Raw genomic sequence first — 15212 nt, forward strand, 5'->3', positions numbered from 1 at the left:
TAATTACACAGCTGACCTGAAATATTCACAGAACCCATGGAGAGTGATCAAACTAAGATTTATAAAAATACTCAGAGATGTTGAAACTCTATAAGGAAGGCTGGAAAACCTCCCTTGGGTGAAGAGTTCACCTTCCAGTCATTGTTATTTTATAAAAAACTTTGATCACTAACTCCAAATGGTAGTGTTTGGCTCAATTCAAAGGTTTAAAATAGTATTTTCTTTGCTGGTATAATTGAAAATCACTGCATATTATATAGAAAGCAATTTGCACTTAACTTCAGCAGGATTGAGGGGTCCCAACGTGGCCCTGTTTCATTCCCTGCCTCAGGGGACCCGAGTAGTAATTTTCAAAACAGGCTCCTGGATAAGTAAGGTTGATAGTTGTAAACTCGTGACTGATAATTAAGCAGTTCGCTGCTGAAAAGTTGGTGGGATAAATTCTGAAACTTCAAAACCGCCAGCAATTATATCAGCAAAGAAGATACTATTTTAAACCTTTGAATTGATCCAAACACTACCATTTGGAGTTAGTGATCAAAGTTTTTTATAAAATAACAATGACTGGAAGGTGAACTCTTCACCCAAGGGAGGTTTTCCAGCCTTCCTTATAGAGTTTCAACATCTCTTGAGTATTTCTATAAATCTTAGTTTGATCACTCTCCATGGTTTCTGTGAATATTTCAGGTCAGCTGTGTAATTAGATATTGAAAACAGTAGCAGGCAAAAGAATCTCAGTGTTTCACTTGAAGAAATATTAAAAATAGATGTAGTATTTTTGGTTGAGGTTTTATATTAACAGTATGCTTATTTCTTTGTCTCCTAGTTTGAGAAAGAAAAGCAACATGATATTCGTTCGTTCTTCTCGCCTAAATCGGATGCAGAGAAAAAGCGTAAAAGGATTACTTGTGGTTCGTCACCAAGTTTCAACTCAGAATGTCCTCAGACAGAGAATTATGAAACAACTTCTAAACCTGTACCAGAAAAAGACACTGAAAGCAACCAAGAGGGCAGGGAAATAATTGACATTGATGCCATTCTCTGTGAAAATGACACTGAACCTCAAGCAAAAAAAATCAGATCCGTAGGCATGCAAACGCCAAGCAATGCCAATATGTTTAAAAGGAAATCTTGCTCCAGCAAAAGTAGCTCCATGTTGAAACAACTACAGTCTCAAGAACTCGGTGAAGGCACACCACCTATTTCAAATAAAATGGAGCTTTCTGAAAAATACTGGAATTGTACCGTTTGTACATACACTAATAGCTTATTGTTACCTTATTGTGAAATGTGTGAGAGTCTTCGGGACAGCAGTGGTGAGTACAGCATAGTCGGCTTGAAAGTTTGAAAACTGTTTTATAGTAGCATATGGGAGTATCTGCCCTTTCAGATTGTATATATCAGGGCTGCCCAAGTCCGGTCCTCGAGATCTACTGGCAGATCAGGTTTTCTGGATATCCACAATGAATATGCATGAGATAGATTTTCCTGCACTGCCTTCTTGGTATGCAAATATCTCTCTCATGCATATTCATTGTGGATATCCTGAAAACCTGGTCTGCCAGTAGATCTCGAGGACCGGACTTGGGCAGCCCTGGTATAGATAATACTAATTTTGTATGGGCATGGATCTGTAAAGTTGATATCCTTCTAAAACTGAAAAGGGCAAATTTCTGTAATACATTTCTCATAGCTCTTTTTAAATTATATTAATTTGGCACAAAAAGTTATTGTTGATTAGTGTCAGCAGGATGCAAATTCATTGGACAGTAGTGGAAGTTCAGTTTCCATAGCAGCAAATATGGCTTATAGTCAGAACCGTACTGCTTTCGTTTCTATTCAGAGGGTATATTACGAAAAACACAATTAAAGATTGTCTCATTTTTCATACACCAATCAAAGGGTAGATAGAAACTACTTAGTTCTCAGTTATGTATATGAACCAAAATTTAAGATTCTCAAAATCACACATCTGAAAAACATGATGGGTTGTATCCGTAGAGGTTTTGTCAGCAGGAGACCTGAAGTCATGATGCCGCTATACAGGTCCATGGTGAGGCCTCATTTGGAGTATTGTGTTCAATTCTGGAGACCACACTACCGGAAGGATGTGCTGAGAATCGAGTCGGTTCAGTGAATGGCCACTAGGATGGTCTTAGGGCTCAAGGATCTCAAGTATGAAGAAAGACTGAATAAACTGAGGCTGTACTTACTTGAAGAACGAAGAGAGAGGGGTGACATGATTGAAACGTTTAAGTACATCACGGGCCGTATCGAGTCGGAAGAGGATATCTTCTACCTCATGGGACCCTCGACCACCAGAGGGCATCCGCTTAAAATCAGGGGAGGGAAGTTTCATAGCGACTCCAGAAAATACTTCTTCACCGAAAGAGTGGTGGATCATTGGAACAATCTCCCCCTGCAGGTGATTGAGGCCAGCAGCGTGTCGGATTTTAAGAGAAAATGGGATATTCACATGGGATCTCTAAGGGGGTGAAATCAGGGGGGCGGGTATTTGGAATGGGCAGACTTGGTGGGCTATAGCCCTTTTCTGCCGTCTTTTTCTATGTTTCTGTTTCTATGATAGATCCCAGCCAAAAATTTTGAGATCTATGTCAGAAAAAAAGTATGCATAAGAATAGCCTTATTGGGTCATACCGATGGTCCATCAAGCCCAGTAGCCCGTTCTTGCTCTGGATTATTGTATTAAGCATTTAGGCCCCCTGTTATCAAGCCGCATTAGGGTTTTTAATTTATTTATTTTATTCATTCAGTTTCTACACTGTTCTCCCAGGAGAGCTCAGAACAGTTTACATGAGTTTATTCAGGTACTTGAGCATTTTTCCTTGTCTGTCCCGGTGGGCTCACAATCTGTCTAATGTACCTGGGGCAATGGGGGGATTAAGTGACTTGCCCAGGGTCACAAAGAGCAGTGTGGGTTTGAACCCACAGCCTCAGGGTTCTGAGGCTGTAGCTTTTAACCACTGAGTTTTCTGCCCGGGCCATGAAAGTTGCCCATGTTTAACCAAGGCCCATACTGAGGCGTCTCATTTAGTATTCTTCCTTTATCATTCATTATTATTGTTATCATCGTTTTATTCACAATTAGTGAATTCCTCTGAGAGTTACATATAGGGTACTACCAATATTTTTGTGTTTGATTGGATTATATTTTTGGTAGTTTTTCTAGAATTTTTTGTTTGCCTCACCAGGGTCTTATACAGGGGCATCGATACTTCCTTTTTCCTACTGGCCATACCTCTCCCTATGCAACCCAGCATCCTTCTAGCTTTCGCCATTACCTTTTCAATCTATTTGGCCACCTTAAGATCATCACATACAATCACACCCAAGTCCCACTCTTCTGTCGTGCACATAAGTTCTTCACACCCTAAACTGTACCATTCCTTCGGGTTTTTGCAGCCCATATGCATGGCCTTGCATTTCTTAGCATTAGCAGTGGCTTGGGGGAGGGCAAGGAAAAAGAAAGAAAGAGGGCAGGCAGGGAGACAGAAGGAAAGAAGAGAAACAGAAAAAAAGAAAGGGGGCATGAAGAGAGAAAGAAAGAAAGGGCAGGGAGAGAGGAAGAAAAAGTTTGGGGAGGGAATGAAGTCTGGAGGAGAGGAAGCATACAGGCTGAAAGAAGAGAAGAAAGATTGGATGCACAGTCAGAAGAAGAAAGTGCAACCAGAGACTCATGAAATCACCAGACAAGGTAGGAAAAATGATTTTATTTTAAATTTAGTGATCAAAATGTCTGAATTTATATCTGCTGTCTATATTTTATACTATGGTCCCCTTTTACTAAACCGCAATAGTGTTTTTTAGCGCAGGGAGCCTATGAGCGTTGAGAGCAGCGCTGGGCATTCAGCGCAGCTCCCTGCGCTAAAAATTTCCATCGTGGTTTAGTAAAAAGGGAGGGGGTATATTTGTCTATTTTTCTATGGTTGTTACTGAGGTGACAGTGCATAGAGTCATCTGCCTTGACCTCTTTGAAAAAACCCCGGAATAGGAATGATAATTAACATTTTCTATGCGTACAGTGTGCTTTGTGTTTTTAAAAATTTTATTGTTGGTAGATCATTTTGACTTGGTTATTTTAAAAGTAGCTCGCAAGCCCAAAAAGTGTGGGCACCCCTGCTCTAGAACATCGCTCCTTAGTTTTATCAAGTGGTGCAGTGAGGGGCCAGCACTTTACATCTTATCACCTCATTCTTTCTTTTTTCTCCTCATGTACAGCACGGTTCTTTATTCTATGCAGCTCTGACACTAACAGTACTACGGGTGCCTTATGCTACTTTCACTACCACTTGCAATCAGGTTTGGCATTTTAGCATGGTTTTGGTTTTTTATTTAGTTTTTCACCAGTATTTTCATTTATTTATTAAAACAGCCTTTTTTAACAGCCCGATGCCCCTCCCCTATCAGTGTGCATCCAATCCACTGCCGACACTTTTTTGTCGCCTCTTTCAACGGATCAAATATCATAGCCCCACAGTCGTGTGTTCACTTTTATTCTTCGTACAAGTTTATCTCATCAGTGCAGAGACCTTTTCGGTAAGTCCATTTTACTCTCCCTTTTTTACTGTGGTTTTATTCTTTGGTTTTAATAGAAGCTCATTTGAACAATAATTTAGATCTTTCCCAGGTTTCACTTTTCATCTACCCGGTCTTTGAGCTACTATTGGCTTATGTATTCAAGATACACTCTGTATTATCAGCTGTTCATTTCCCATACGTTTACTTTTGCCCTGTTTAGATCTATATAGTCTAGGCATACTGTTTGTAACCAGCCATCATTTTAAGTGTGTATATGCCCTATTTTAGGGGGGGGGATTAAGTTCTTTTAGCATGTTATTTCATTAATTCTGAGTTCAGTGTTACAATATGTTGTTCTTGGTTTTTAGTTTACACATTATTTATTCTTTTCTATGACATGTTCGCATCGCAATTTTGCTCAAAAGTTTAAATAGGTATCCATATTTCCATTCAAGTTTCATCACGGTGCTCTGGTTTTGTCTCCAGTATTTGTCACTTCCGTCCACCAGGTCTGGCTATCCGTTACCGTCTCATATTTTAAAGACTCACTCGTTATAATTAGCGGTGATCCATACGTCTCTTCATAATGGATATGTCTGATTTTAGCATTTGGATCTTAGTACTATGGGTTTGGTCTTTTCTGGTTTCCTTTCTATAGTCTGCTTTTCATCTGGAGTCTTTTGAGTTTAGAATTACATTTTATGATGTATTTTTGTGGTTATAATTGTATGACATGTCTAAATCGGTCAAGTTATCCATTCTTTTTATTATTTTTGGTCCCCTCATACAATGGCAGACCGCCCCAGGTACCAGCCCTAGGGGGGTACACAGCCGGCTGGATCCAGAACCTTCCGAGCTGCTCTAAATGGCACCTGCATCTCAGTGCGGCTGCCGTACTTATTCCGAAGCAGAGTCAGCAACCGCACTGAAGTGCAGGAAGGTCCCACAATGATTGCATTTGCGGCCTCTGCCTCCGGAAGACGTAAGTGACGTTGGAAGGGGTGGAACGGCAGCTGCAGTCATTGCGGAACCTTGACACAACTCCCTGCGTCTGCCGGCCCACCCCTTCCAACGTCACTTACATCTTCCAGAGGCAGAGGCAACAGAAGCAGTCATCATGGGACCTTGCTGGTTTGGAAGGAGAGAGGAGCATAGAAGGGTGGTGGAGGGAGGAAAAAGGGGGTCAGGGTGGTATGGAAGGGTGATGGAGGGAGAGAAAGGGGGCAGATGCTGATGGAATTGATAGCAGGGAAAGGAGAGAGAGACATAAGGGGGAAGGATACTGGATGGAATTGGGTTGGAGGGAAAGAAAGGGGGCAAATGCTGATGGAAGTGGGGGGAAGGGAGAGGAGAGAGTGAAATGGCAGACCATGGGGGTGTGGGAGAGGGAAGGGAAGAAGAGGAGAGAGATGCCAGACCATTGGAGGAGGGAAGGGAAGAAGATGGATGCCAGAATAATATGGGTAAAGGGAGAGATGGAAGGGGAATACAGGGAGAGAAGATGCCATATAGAAGGGGCAGAGAGAGGGTAGACAGTGGATGAAAGGAAGAGAGTGACAAGACTATGAGGAAAGCAGAAACCAGAGAAGACAATTTATTTTTTTGCTTTAGGGGAGATGAATCGCTGTTTCTGTGGTGTTGCATTTTATGCAGAGTCCAACTTCTTGGTGGTTCAATTTAACCTTTGTCTACGTTTTTCTATTTTATCCCCCCTTTTACAAAACTGTAGAGCGTTTTTTTAGCACCGGCCATGGTGGTAATTGCTCAGAATTCTATGAGAGTTTGAGCTGTTACCACTATGGCTAAAAACCACATTACAGTTTTGTAAAAGGGAGAGGGGTTAGTTTGTGATTATATATTCCATACTAGGGGAAGGTGTATTCTGTGTGTTCGAAAGACATGGTTTTCAGTTAGAATTGACTGTGTAGGATTGATCTGTACTAGTCTGGCTTGTTTAGTTTTACAATGGGTGTTTTGATGTACTGCTCACTGCAATATGTAAGATGCTGCCTTTTCCTAGGTACACTCTTGTATGACATGTGGCTTGTTACTAAAAATCATGTTTTTCATACAGATGGGGGGTGTCAAAAAATGAAGGCCTTGGGTGTCACATATGCTAGGTACAAACAACTCAGATGTATTGGAAACCAATGTATGTATAAGCAACTCTTCCAATGGGAGACAAATGTGGTCATAAGGTGTTCTAAATAAAATTATTGCAGAAGCAAAAGAGAAGACAGTATCAAATCTTTGTTGCTCTAAAGGAAGGAAAACGCCTCAGAAAGGGCCCTCCCACCTCCACAATGGTGGATCTTAAAGGTGGTTGAGCGATAACCTCATAGGCAAAACCTTCTTGTTAAAGTGAGCAATTCAACCATAAACTGTGCTTCACATAAATGCTGAAATAGATAGAGGCAAAACAACCACTTATCTTAGAGCTGATCGGCACACCGACGGAGGCCAGCGTTTCACCGACAGGCTACATCAGGGTGTGACCCGACCGATTAGTCTGCAAAAATAAAAAGAAAAAACACAGGAACTTAGCAGTTTCACAATGAATTAACTTTTTAATATAACAGAGCTAAAACGTACCTAATCAAGAGCGTATGCAACGCTTCAAAAGTCCAAAAAATGGCTCCCCTGGGGCGGCTCCAAAGTTACGATTTTTAAATCTACGCGGTGGGACACGTCACCACCGGAAGTGAATGAAATGACAGCTGAGAAAAATCTGACAAACACAGATCTCATTATCTCCAACAGAACCAAAACAGGAACAAGAACCAAACATAAATGGTCTTGTTGGTATAAAATGTGTGATTACAGATATGAATGTAACCACCATTTGTTTAAATGTGTTTCTCTTTTTCAGTTTTCTGTTGTTCATAATTTTATGTTTGTATCATTAGTTTGTTGTTTATGTAGATGTTTTCCTATTATTCTCTCTCTTTCTTAGTTTCTAAATGATAAAACCTGAAAGATTTGATGTAATTTCTTGCAAATACTTGTCGTTTTCTGACATTAAGTTAGGGAAAAGTTATTATGATTACTCTAATGTTATTTCAATAAAACGCACTCCAATCCAATCTCTGGTTCAAACCCGTAGGTTCTTCACTGTTGAGTAAGTGAATCCAAAATTGCTCTGCTCGCAAAAGCTGAGTAGGGCGATTATTAATTCCTTCTTTTACGTGATCTATAACAAAACAGCGTAGATCTTCAAAACTGTGATTTTGTTCGAGACAGTGTACCACCAGGGGAGCTTGTAACTTATTATTGTGTAGGCAACTCTTGTGTTCCGTTATACGCCTTCTAAAAGTTCGTGTCATTTGTCCCACATAAACCTTTAAACAGGGGCAAAAAATCATGTATACTACAAAAGTTGTGGAGCATGAGGTTAGATGTTTAAACTTATAAATTTTTCCTGTGCCTGGATGTACAAAATGTTCTGAAAACTCTGCTGTAATGGCACATGTTAAACATTTCCCACATTTGAAGTGTCCTGTTGGTTCAGTGCTTAAGCCTTTCATTTGAAATGAAACAAAATCGATGGTAGCAGGACTTAGTAATTCTTTTAAATTCTTCTGTCTAGTAAATGCTATGCGAAGATGAGTTTCTGTGTGTGTGGGATGTGCTGTCAAAAATTCCCAATGTTTCCTCAGGATCTTAGAAATCCCATTCATACTCGGGGAATATTGTAGAATACATGTAGCTGTATTATCATCTGTGGTTTTATCTCTAGGAAGAAACAGAAGGTCCCTGTTTAAATACTTTGCTCGCTTATAAGCTTTTCTAAGAATATGCTCTGGATAACCCCTAGTTTTTAGCCTCGTGTACAGATGTTTACTTTGTGACTTGTAGTCAGATATTTCTGAACAAAGGCGACGATATCTGAAAAACTGAGATGTAGGGAGGCTGCGTTTCAGCGGCAAAGGATGATTACTGGTAAAATCAAGAAAAGTGTTTCTGTCGGTGGCTTTTCTGAATACTGTAGTATTAATAGTATCCTTGTTCTTGAGAATCGTGACATCCAAAAAAGAGATCTCATGTGAATGGCATGTCATGCTAAATTCTATTTTAGGATGTCTAGAATTAAGCCACAAATGAAACTCATCAAGTTCTTCTCTTGTCCCTGTCCAGACGACGAAAACGTCATCTATAAAACGCAGCCACATCGTCGTCTTATTGGAAAATGGATTACAAACTATCCAACGGTTTTCAAAATTCTGCATAAACAGATTAGCTACAGAGGGAGCCATGGTCGCGCCCATGGCTACCCCAGAGACTTGTTGAAAAAATTTTTCTTGAAATTTGAAATAGTTTTTTTCCATAGCAAAAGACATTAATTTAATCACAAAGTCCACAGGGATCCGAGATGTTGGAATGTTGTTCAAAAAATCACTAATAATATTCACAGCTTCCTTCTGAGGAATGATGGTGTATAAGGACTTAACATCAAATGTCACTAGATAAGTAATCTCTTTGATGTTCTTTAGCTCGTTCAATTTGGAAAGAAAATGAGAAGAGTCTCTTAGATATGAAAAACCCTTTGATACAAGAGGACGTAAAAAAGTGTCTACAAAAGTGGACAGAGGTTCTAAAATAGAGCCACGGCTTGACACGATGGGACGTCCAGGAGGATTTCTCAAATCCTTATGTATTTTCGGCAAAATGTAGAAAACTGGAACTCTTGGTTCAACGATGTTCAAAAAATCAAATTCTTTTTTATTTAGAATCCCTTTGTCCAAGGCATCCAAAGTGAAATCTCTAATTTGAATTGCCAATTGAGAAGTAGGGTCGTCTTGAAGTTCTACATAATCTGTTGGTTCTTGTAGAAGTTGTGAAACCATCGTCTTGTAGTGGTCCATATTGAGCACCACCACCGCTCCTCCTTTGTCCGCTTTGCAGATCCTGATGTCCTTGTTGGCTTGCAGTTTCTTCAAGGTAATGAACTCGTCCTTGGATAAGTTGTAAGGTTGGTATCTAAAAGTTTTCCTATCACATTGTCTTCTAACATCTCTAATGACTAAATCCTTATACAGGGTTAAATGTGGACTGGGTGGAGTGGGAGGAACCCATGTCGATTTTCTGCGGACAATAGAGTCATCAGAATCCTGAAGGGGAAACTGGGTGAAATATTCCTTTAGATGGAGTTTCCTGAAAAACCTCTCTAAGTCAATCCTCAATTGAAAAGTTTGAAGAGGTTGAACAGGTACAAAGGTTAAACCACGAGACAAAATAGAGAGTTCCATCTGGTTTAGGGGATAAGTAGAAAGATTGAACACTACTTGTTCCTGCCGGTTCTTCCCCTGGTTTGTGCCCTGGTTCCCGGGCGTTTTGTGCTCCGTCCTCTTGGTTTTCCCCGTGTCCCTTGCTGTCCGGATCCTCCCGGTTGTCCTTGTTCTAAAAAATCTTCTTCTGAATTGGAAAGAGATCCTCCATCTGAAGGGTCCGAAGACTCAAATTCTTTAGATTTCTGCTTAGATGGATTTGTAAGCCATGGGTATACTTTTTTGTTGGTGTAGTCATCCTCATCCCTTTTAAATTTTTTTATTTTATTTTTTTGCAAGTTAATTTTGAAGGATTCAATCTTGCGTTGTGTCTCAGCTAATTCCTTTTCATATGTTTCAGGAGCCAAACTACTCTTCAATTCTCCCAATTTGGTGTCTAAATCAAATTGAATAGATTCTGTAGTGACCCTGGTTTTTTCTATTATAAGGACCATCAAATCTAAAGAGCATTTATTGAGAATGCCGGCCCATTGTGAAAGAAAAACAGGGTCATCTGTGAAAAGTGTAGGTGGTTTGATGACTCTAAGGCCCCTCGGGATATACTCTTTTTTGCAATATTCTAAGAGAGTAGCCCCGTGTAAGGTAGCCCTCACCATTTTTTTGGCCACAGTGATGTAATCTGCCCAAGTAGTATCTGTGCCAAAACTTTCAGGAAATTGAAAAATAGATGGTCGCTGAAGTAAATCAGATACAAAATCTGTGGTAAATCCAAAGCCTGTGTTCCACCCATGGGATGCCATGTTCTCAATTCCTATGAAATAGCTATAAACAACTCAGATGTATTGGAAACCAATGTATGTATAAGCAACTCTTCCAATGGGAGACAAATGTGGTCATAAGGTGTTCTAAATAAAATTATTGCAGAAGCAAAAGAGAAGACAGTATCAAATCTTTGTTGCTCTAAAGGAAGGAAAACGCCTCAGAAAGGGCCCTCCCACCTCCACAATGGTGGATCTTAAAGGTGGTTGAGCGATAACCTCATAGGCAAAACCTTCTTGTTAAAGTGAGCAATTCAACCATAAACTGTGCTTCACATAAATGCTGAAATAGATAGAGGCAAAACAACCACTTATCTTAGAGCTGATCGGCACACCGACGGAGGCCAGCATTTCACCGACAGGCTACATCAGGGTGTGACCCGACCGATTAGTCTGCAAAAATAAAAAGAAAAAACACAGGAACTTAGCAGTTTCACAATGAATTAACTTTTTAATATAACAGAGCTAAAACGTACCTAATCAAGAGCGTATGCAACGCTTCAAAAGTCCAAAAAATGGCTCCCCTGGGGCGGCTCCAAAGTTACGATTTTTAAATCTACGCGGTGGGACACGTCACCACCGGAAGTGAATGAAATGACAGCTGAGAAAAATCTGACAAACACAGATCTCATTACCTCCAACAGAACCAAAACAGGAACAAGAACCAAACATAAATGGTCTTGTTGGTATAAAATGTGTGATTACAGATATGAATGTAACCACCATTTGTTTAAATGTGTTTCTCTTTTTCAGTTTTCTGTTGTTCATAATTTTATGTTTGTATCATTAGTTTGTTGTTTATGTAGATGTTTTCCTATTATTCTCTCTCTTTCTTAGTTTCTAAATGATAAAACCTGAAAGATTTGATGTATTTTCTTGCAAATACTTGTCGTTTTCTGACATTAAGTTAGGGAAAAGTTATTATGATTACTCTAATGTTATTTCAATAAAACGCACTCCAATCCAATCTCTGGTTCAAACCCGTAGGTTCTTCACTGTTGAGTAAGTGAATCCAAAATTGCTCTGCTCGCAAAAGCTGAGTAGGGCGATTATTAATTCCTTCTTTTACGTGATCTATAACAAAACAGCGTAGATCTTCAAAACTGTGATTTTGTTCGAGACAGTGTACCACCAGGGGAGCTTGTAACTTATTATTGTGTAGGCAACTCTTGTGTTCCGTTATACGCCTTCTAAAAGTTCGTGTCGTTTGTCCCACATAAACCTTTAAACAGGGGCAAAAAATCATGTATACTACAAAAGGCAACAATGTTCTCCCCAGAAATTTTTTCCAGCCATGAAAAACATTTGCTGCATTTAGTGTGCCACAAAAAACATTTGCTCCGTTTAGTGTGCCGGAGTTAAAAAAGTTTGAGAGACGCTGCTCTATACCATTTGAAAGAGGGCAAATATCTAATTATTCATTTCTGGAACTGGATACTTCTTAAATTTAATAAAAAATTATGGAACAAGTGTCAAACCTTAAGAAAGGCAGTCATACTGAACATTGGAAAATAACTAATAATAATTAACTAATACAAATAGTACACATTTAAGGCTCCTTTTACTAAGCTACGATAGAGGTTTTACCGTGCGCTTAACTTGTGCAGAATTGCCGCACATACTAGATGCTAACGCCAGCATTTAGCTGGCGTTAGTTTTTTCCGTGTAGCGCGGCAATTCTGCACACGCTAAAAACGCTATTGCAGCTTAGTAAAAGGAGCCCTTAATTTTCCCCACCACCAAATTTCCCTGTCCCGCCCCACCCAGCTACTTTTTCATGCCACCCGGCTGGAAAAAATCCTGGTGAGAACACTGCTTTTAATAAAACTCCTTAATTCTCCAGGCAAATGGTGCCTCATTTGGTTCCAGCAAAAGCCAGATGAGATCAAAATAGGCTTTATGTATTATTAGCTCAGGAGAGCTGCTTTATAAGCTCATCTTTTAACTCATGTGAGATAATAACCTCCTCCACTGCACCCTTAACAAATTTTTGAGTATTCTGAGCCTTGTGTTTGGAGAGAAAATGGACCACTTGCTTGAAACTTCAGCCTCTGCAATTAGAAGCTCAGTTTTCCTAGAAACTTCGGTCATGCTAGTTAATACAGCTCTAGTCTTACATCCAGGGTCCAGACATGACACTGAATCCAGCTCCAATCTTCTCTCAGGCTTTAGATCTTGCTTCAGCTGAGATTAAAGTTTGAGTTTCTGCTCAAGACTCCAAATCCTGCACAAGCCTAGAGTTCAGTTCATTTCTGTACTCCAGGGGCATAGCCAGAGGTCCTCCCCCTGCCGTCGCCATGCTGCCACATTATAAAGTACACACCACCAGCCAAAGAGGTCTCTTCACGAGTCAGTTCAGTCACTGAACAGAGCCTGCATGAGAGAGTCTGCATTGGCAGCCAAAGCAGATCTGCTGACTTTAAGTGCTGCCCTGGCAGCTCAGGTGAGACTCTTTAGCTGGTGGGGCTTGGCATCCCCACCAGCCATTAAAGCAAAGGAGGGGCCTCTCCACCCTACCACCCATGGCTACTCCACTGTAGTGCTCATGGTGATTCAGTATTCAAGCCTGATCCCAAGACTATACTGTTTTTTGTCCCTTAGCAGCTAACCTGGGAGCCCAGGGTTTTTTGGGGGTTTCCAGAGGCTGCCCTTGAGGGGGGTGGTAGTTGGGCATAGGCTGTCTTTGAACTGGTGCCCCTTTGGTTGGATAGCACTAGTATAGTATAACTCTGGAAGCTGTCATCAGTGAAATAATAAACTGAGCTAAGATAGATCATGTCTGATAGATTGATCAAGGTCTGGCTGGCAAACAGGAAGCAGAGGGTTGGCGTAAAGGGCCACTACTCAGACTGGAAAGGGGTCACGAGCGGAGTTCCGCAGGGGTCGGTGCTGGGACCGCTCCTGTTCAATATCTACATAAACGACCTAGAGGCGGGAATCAAGTGTGAGGTCATTAAATTTGCAGATGACACCAAACTATGCAGCAGGGCTCAAACCAGGGAAGACTGCGAAGATCTTCAAAAGGATCTAACACAGCTGGAAAAGTGGGCCGAAAAATGGCAGATGAGCTTCAATGTGGGGAAATGCAAGGTCATGCACGTGGGGAAAAAGAACCCGATGTTCACATACAAAATGGGGGGAACATCACTAGGGGTCAGCAACCTGGAGAGAGACCTGGGAGTGATGGTAGATGAAACACTGAAGGCATCAGCACAATGCGCCACGGCCTCAAGGAAAGCAAACAGAATGTTGGGTATCATTAAGAAGGGTATTACAACCAGGACGAAAGAAGTCATCATGCCGCTATATCGTGCAATGGTGCGGCCGCACCTGGAGTACTGCGTCCAGTACTGGTCGCCGTACCTCAAGAAAGACATGGCGGTACTTGAGGGAGTACAAAGAAGAGCAACTAGACTGATAAAGGGAATGGAAAAACTTCCATATACCGAAAGATTGAAGCAGTTGGGACTTTTCTCCCTGGAGAAGCGAAGACTTAGAGGAGACATGATAGAAACCTTCAAGATCCTGAAGGGCATAGAAAAAGTAGACAGGGACAGATTTTTCAAATTAAGGGGCGCCACAAGTACAAGGGGGCACTCGGAGAAATTGAAAGGGGACAGGTTTAGAACAAACGCTAGGAAGTTCTTCTTCACTCAGAGGGTAGTGGACACATGGAACGCGCTTCCAGAGGCTGTTGTAGACAAGAAAACATTAAATGGTTTCAAAGAAGGTTTGGATAGATTCCTAGAAGAAAAAGGGATTGAGGGGTATAGATAGGTATAGACCACTACTCAGGCAATGGGCCTGATGGGCCGCCGCGGGAGCGGACCGCTGAGCAGGATGGACCTAGGGTCTGCCTCAGCGGAGGCAACTTCTTATGTTCTTATGATAAGAACTTCACTTAATCCCATTTAGATTTCATATAGAGAATGACACGGGGACAAATTTTTCCCTGTCCCCACAGGAACTCAATTTCCCCGTCCCGTCCCTGCAGGCTTTGCTGCTGTCCCTATTCCTGCCCCATTCCTGTAAGCTCTATCTTAACCGCACAAGCCTCGAACACTTATGATTTTAAAGTATTTGAGTCTTGTGCAGATGAGGACAGAGCTTGCAGGAATGGGGGCAGGGACAGGAAAAGAACTCGCTGGGACGGGATGGAAAAATGAGTTCCCGCGGCGACGGGAAAAATTTGTCCCTGTGTCATTCTCTAATTTCTTAGATTATATTAAACTAGAATGTAGCAATAGTAAAGAATTAGAAACCAAGCAATAGAGCCAAACTTTTTTGGGGGTTTTTTTTTGCTTCAAAAGGTTAATAACAGCAGTAATGATTCATCTGTTCTTATCAATCCAACACTGATATCCTAAAGTGCTATTAGCAGCTCTCAGTTGCTTAGCTATATATTATGTTGTGATATGTATATTAGCAGGCTCATGAATAAAGATGAGTGTAATGATTTCTCTTTGCTATAATAATAATAATAATAATAACAACTTTATTCTTGTATACCGCAATACCATGGAAGTTCAATGCGGTTAACAATAGAAGAGACTGTACATTTACAGCGATGATACATATTATAGTGTTGTTACATTTACAGAGATGTTACATAAATAGCAGTAATAAAAAG

At 40.8% G+C, this 15212-nt stretch overlaps 1 protein-coding gene across 1 annotated transcript in view; it reads left to right on the forward strand.

The window, feature by feature from the left end:
* The window catches only part of ZRANB3 (zinc finger RANBP2-type containing 3), a 139431-nt gene that overhangs the window by 73689 nt on the left and 50530 nt on the right, over positions 1-15212 (forward strand). Inside the window, 1 exon segment of the mRNA XM_033943926.1 lies at positions 827-1316. Coding sequence (XP_033799817.1) covers positions 827-1316 — 490 coding nt within the window.

Source organism: Geotrypetes seraphini, chromosome 5 (genome assembly GCF_902459505.1).
Source record: "Geotrypetes seraphini chromosome 5, aGeoSer1.1, whole genome shotgun sequence".
In the NCBI taxonomy this organism is placed as follows: domain Eukaryota; kingdom Metazoa; phylum Chordata; class Amphibia; order Gymnophiona; family Dermophiidae; genus Geotrypetes; species Geotrypetes seraphini.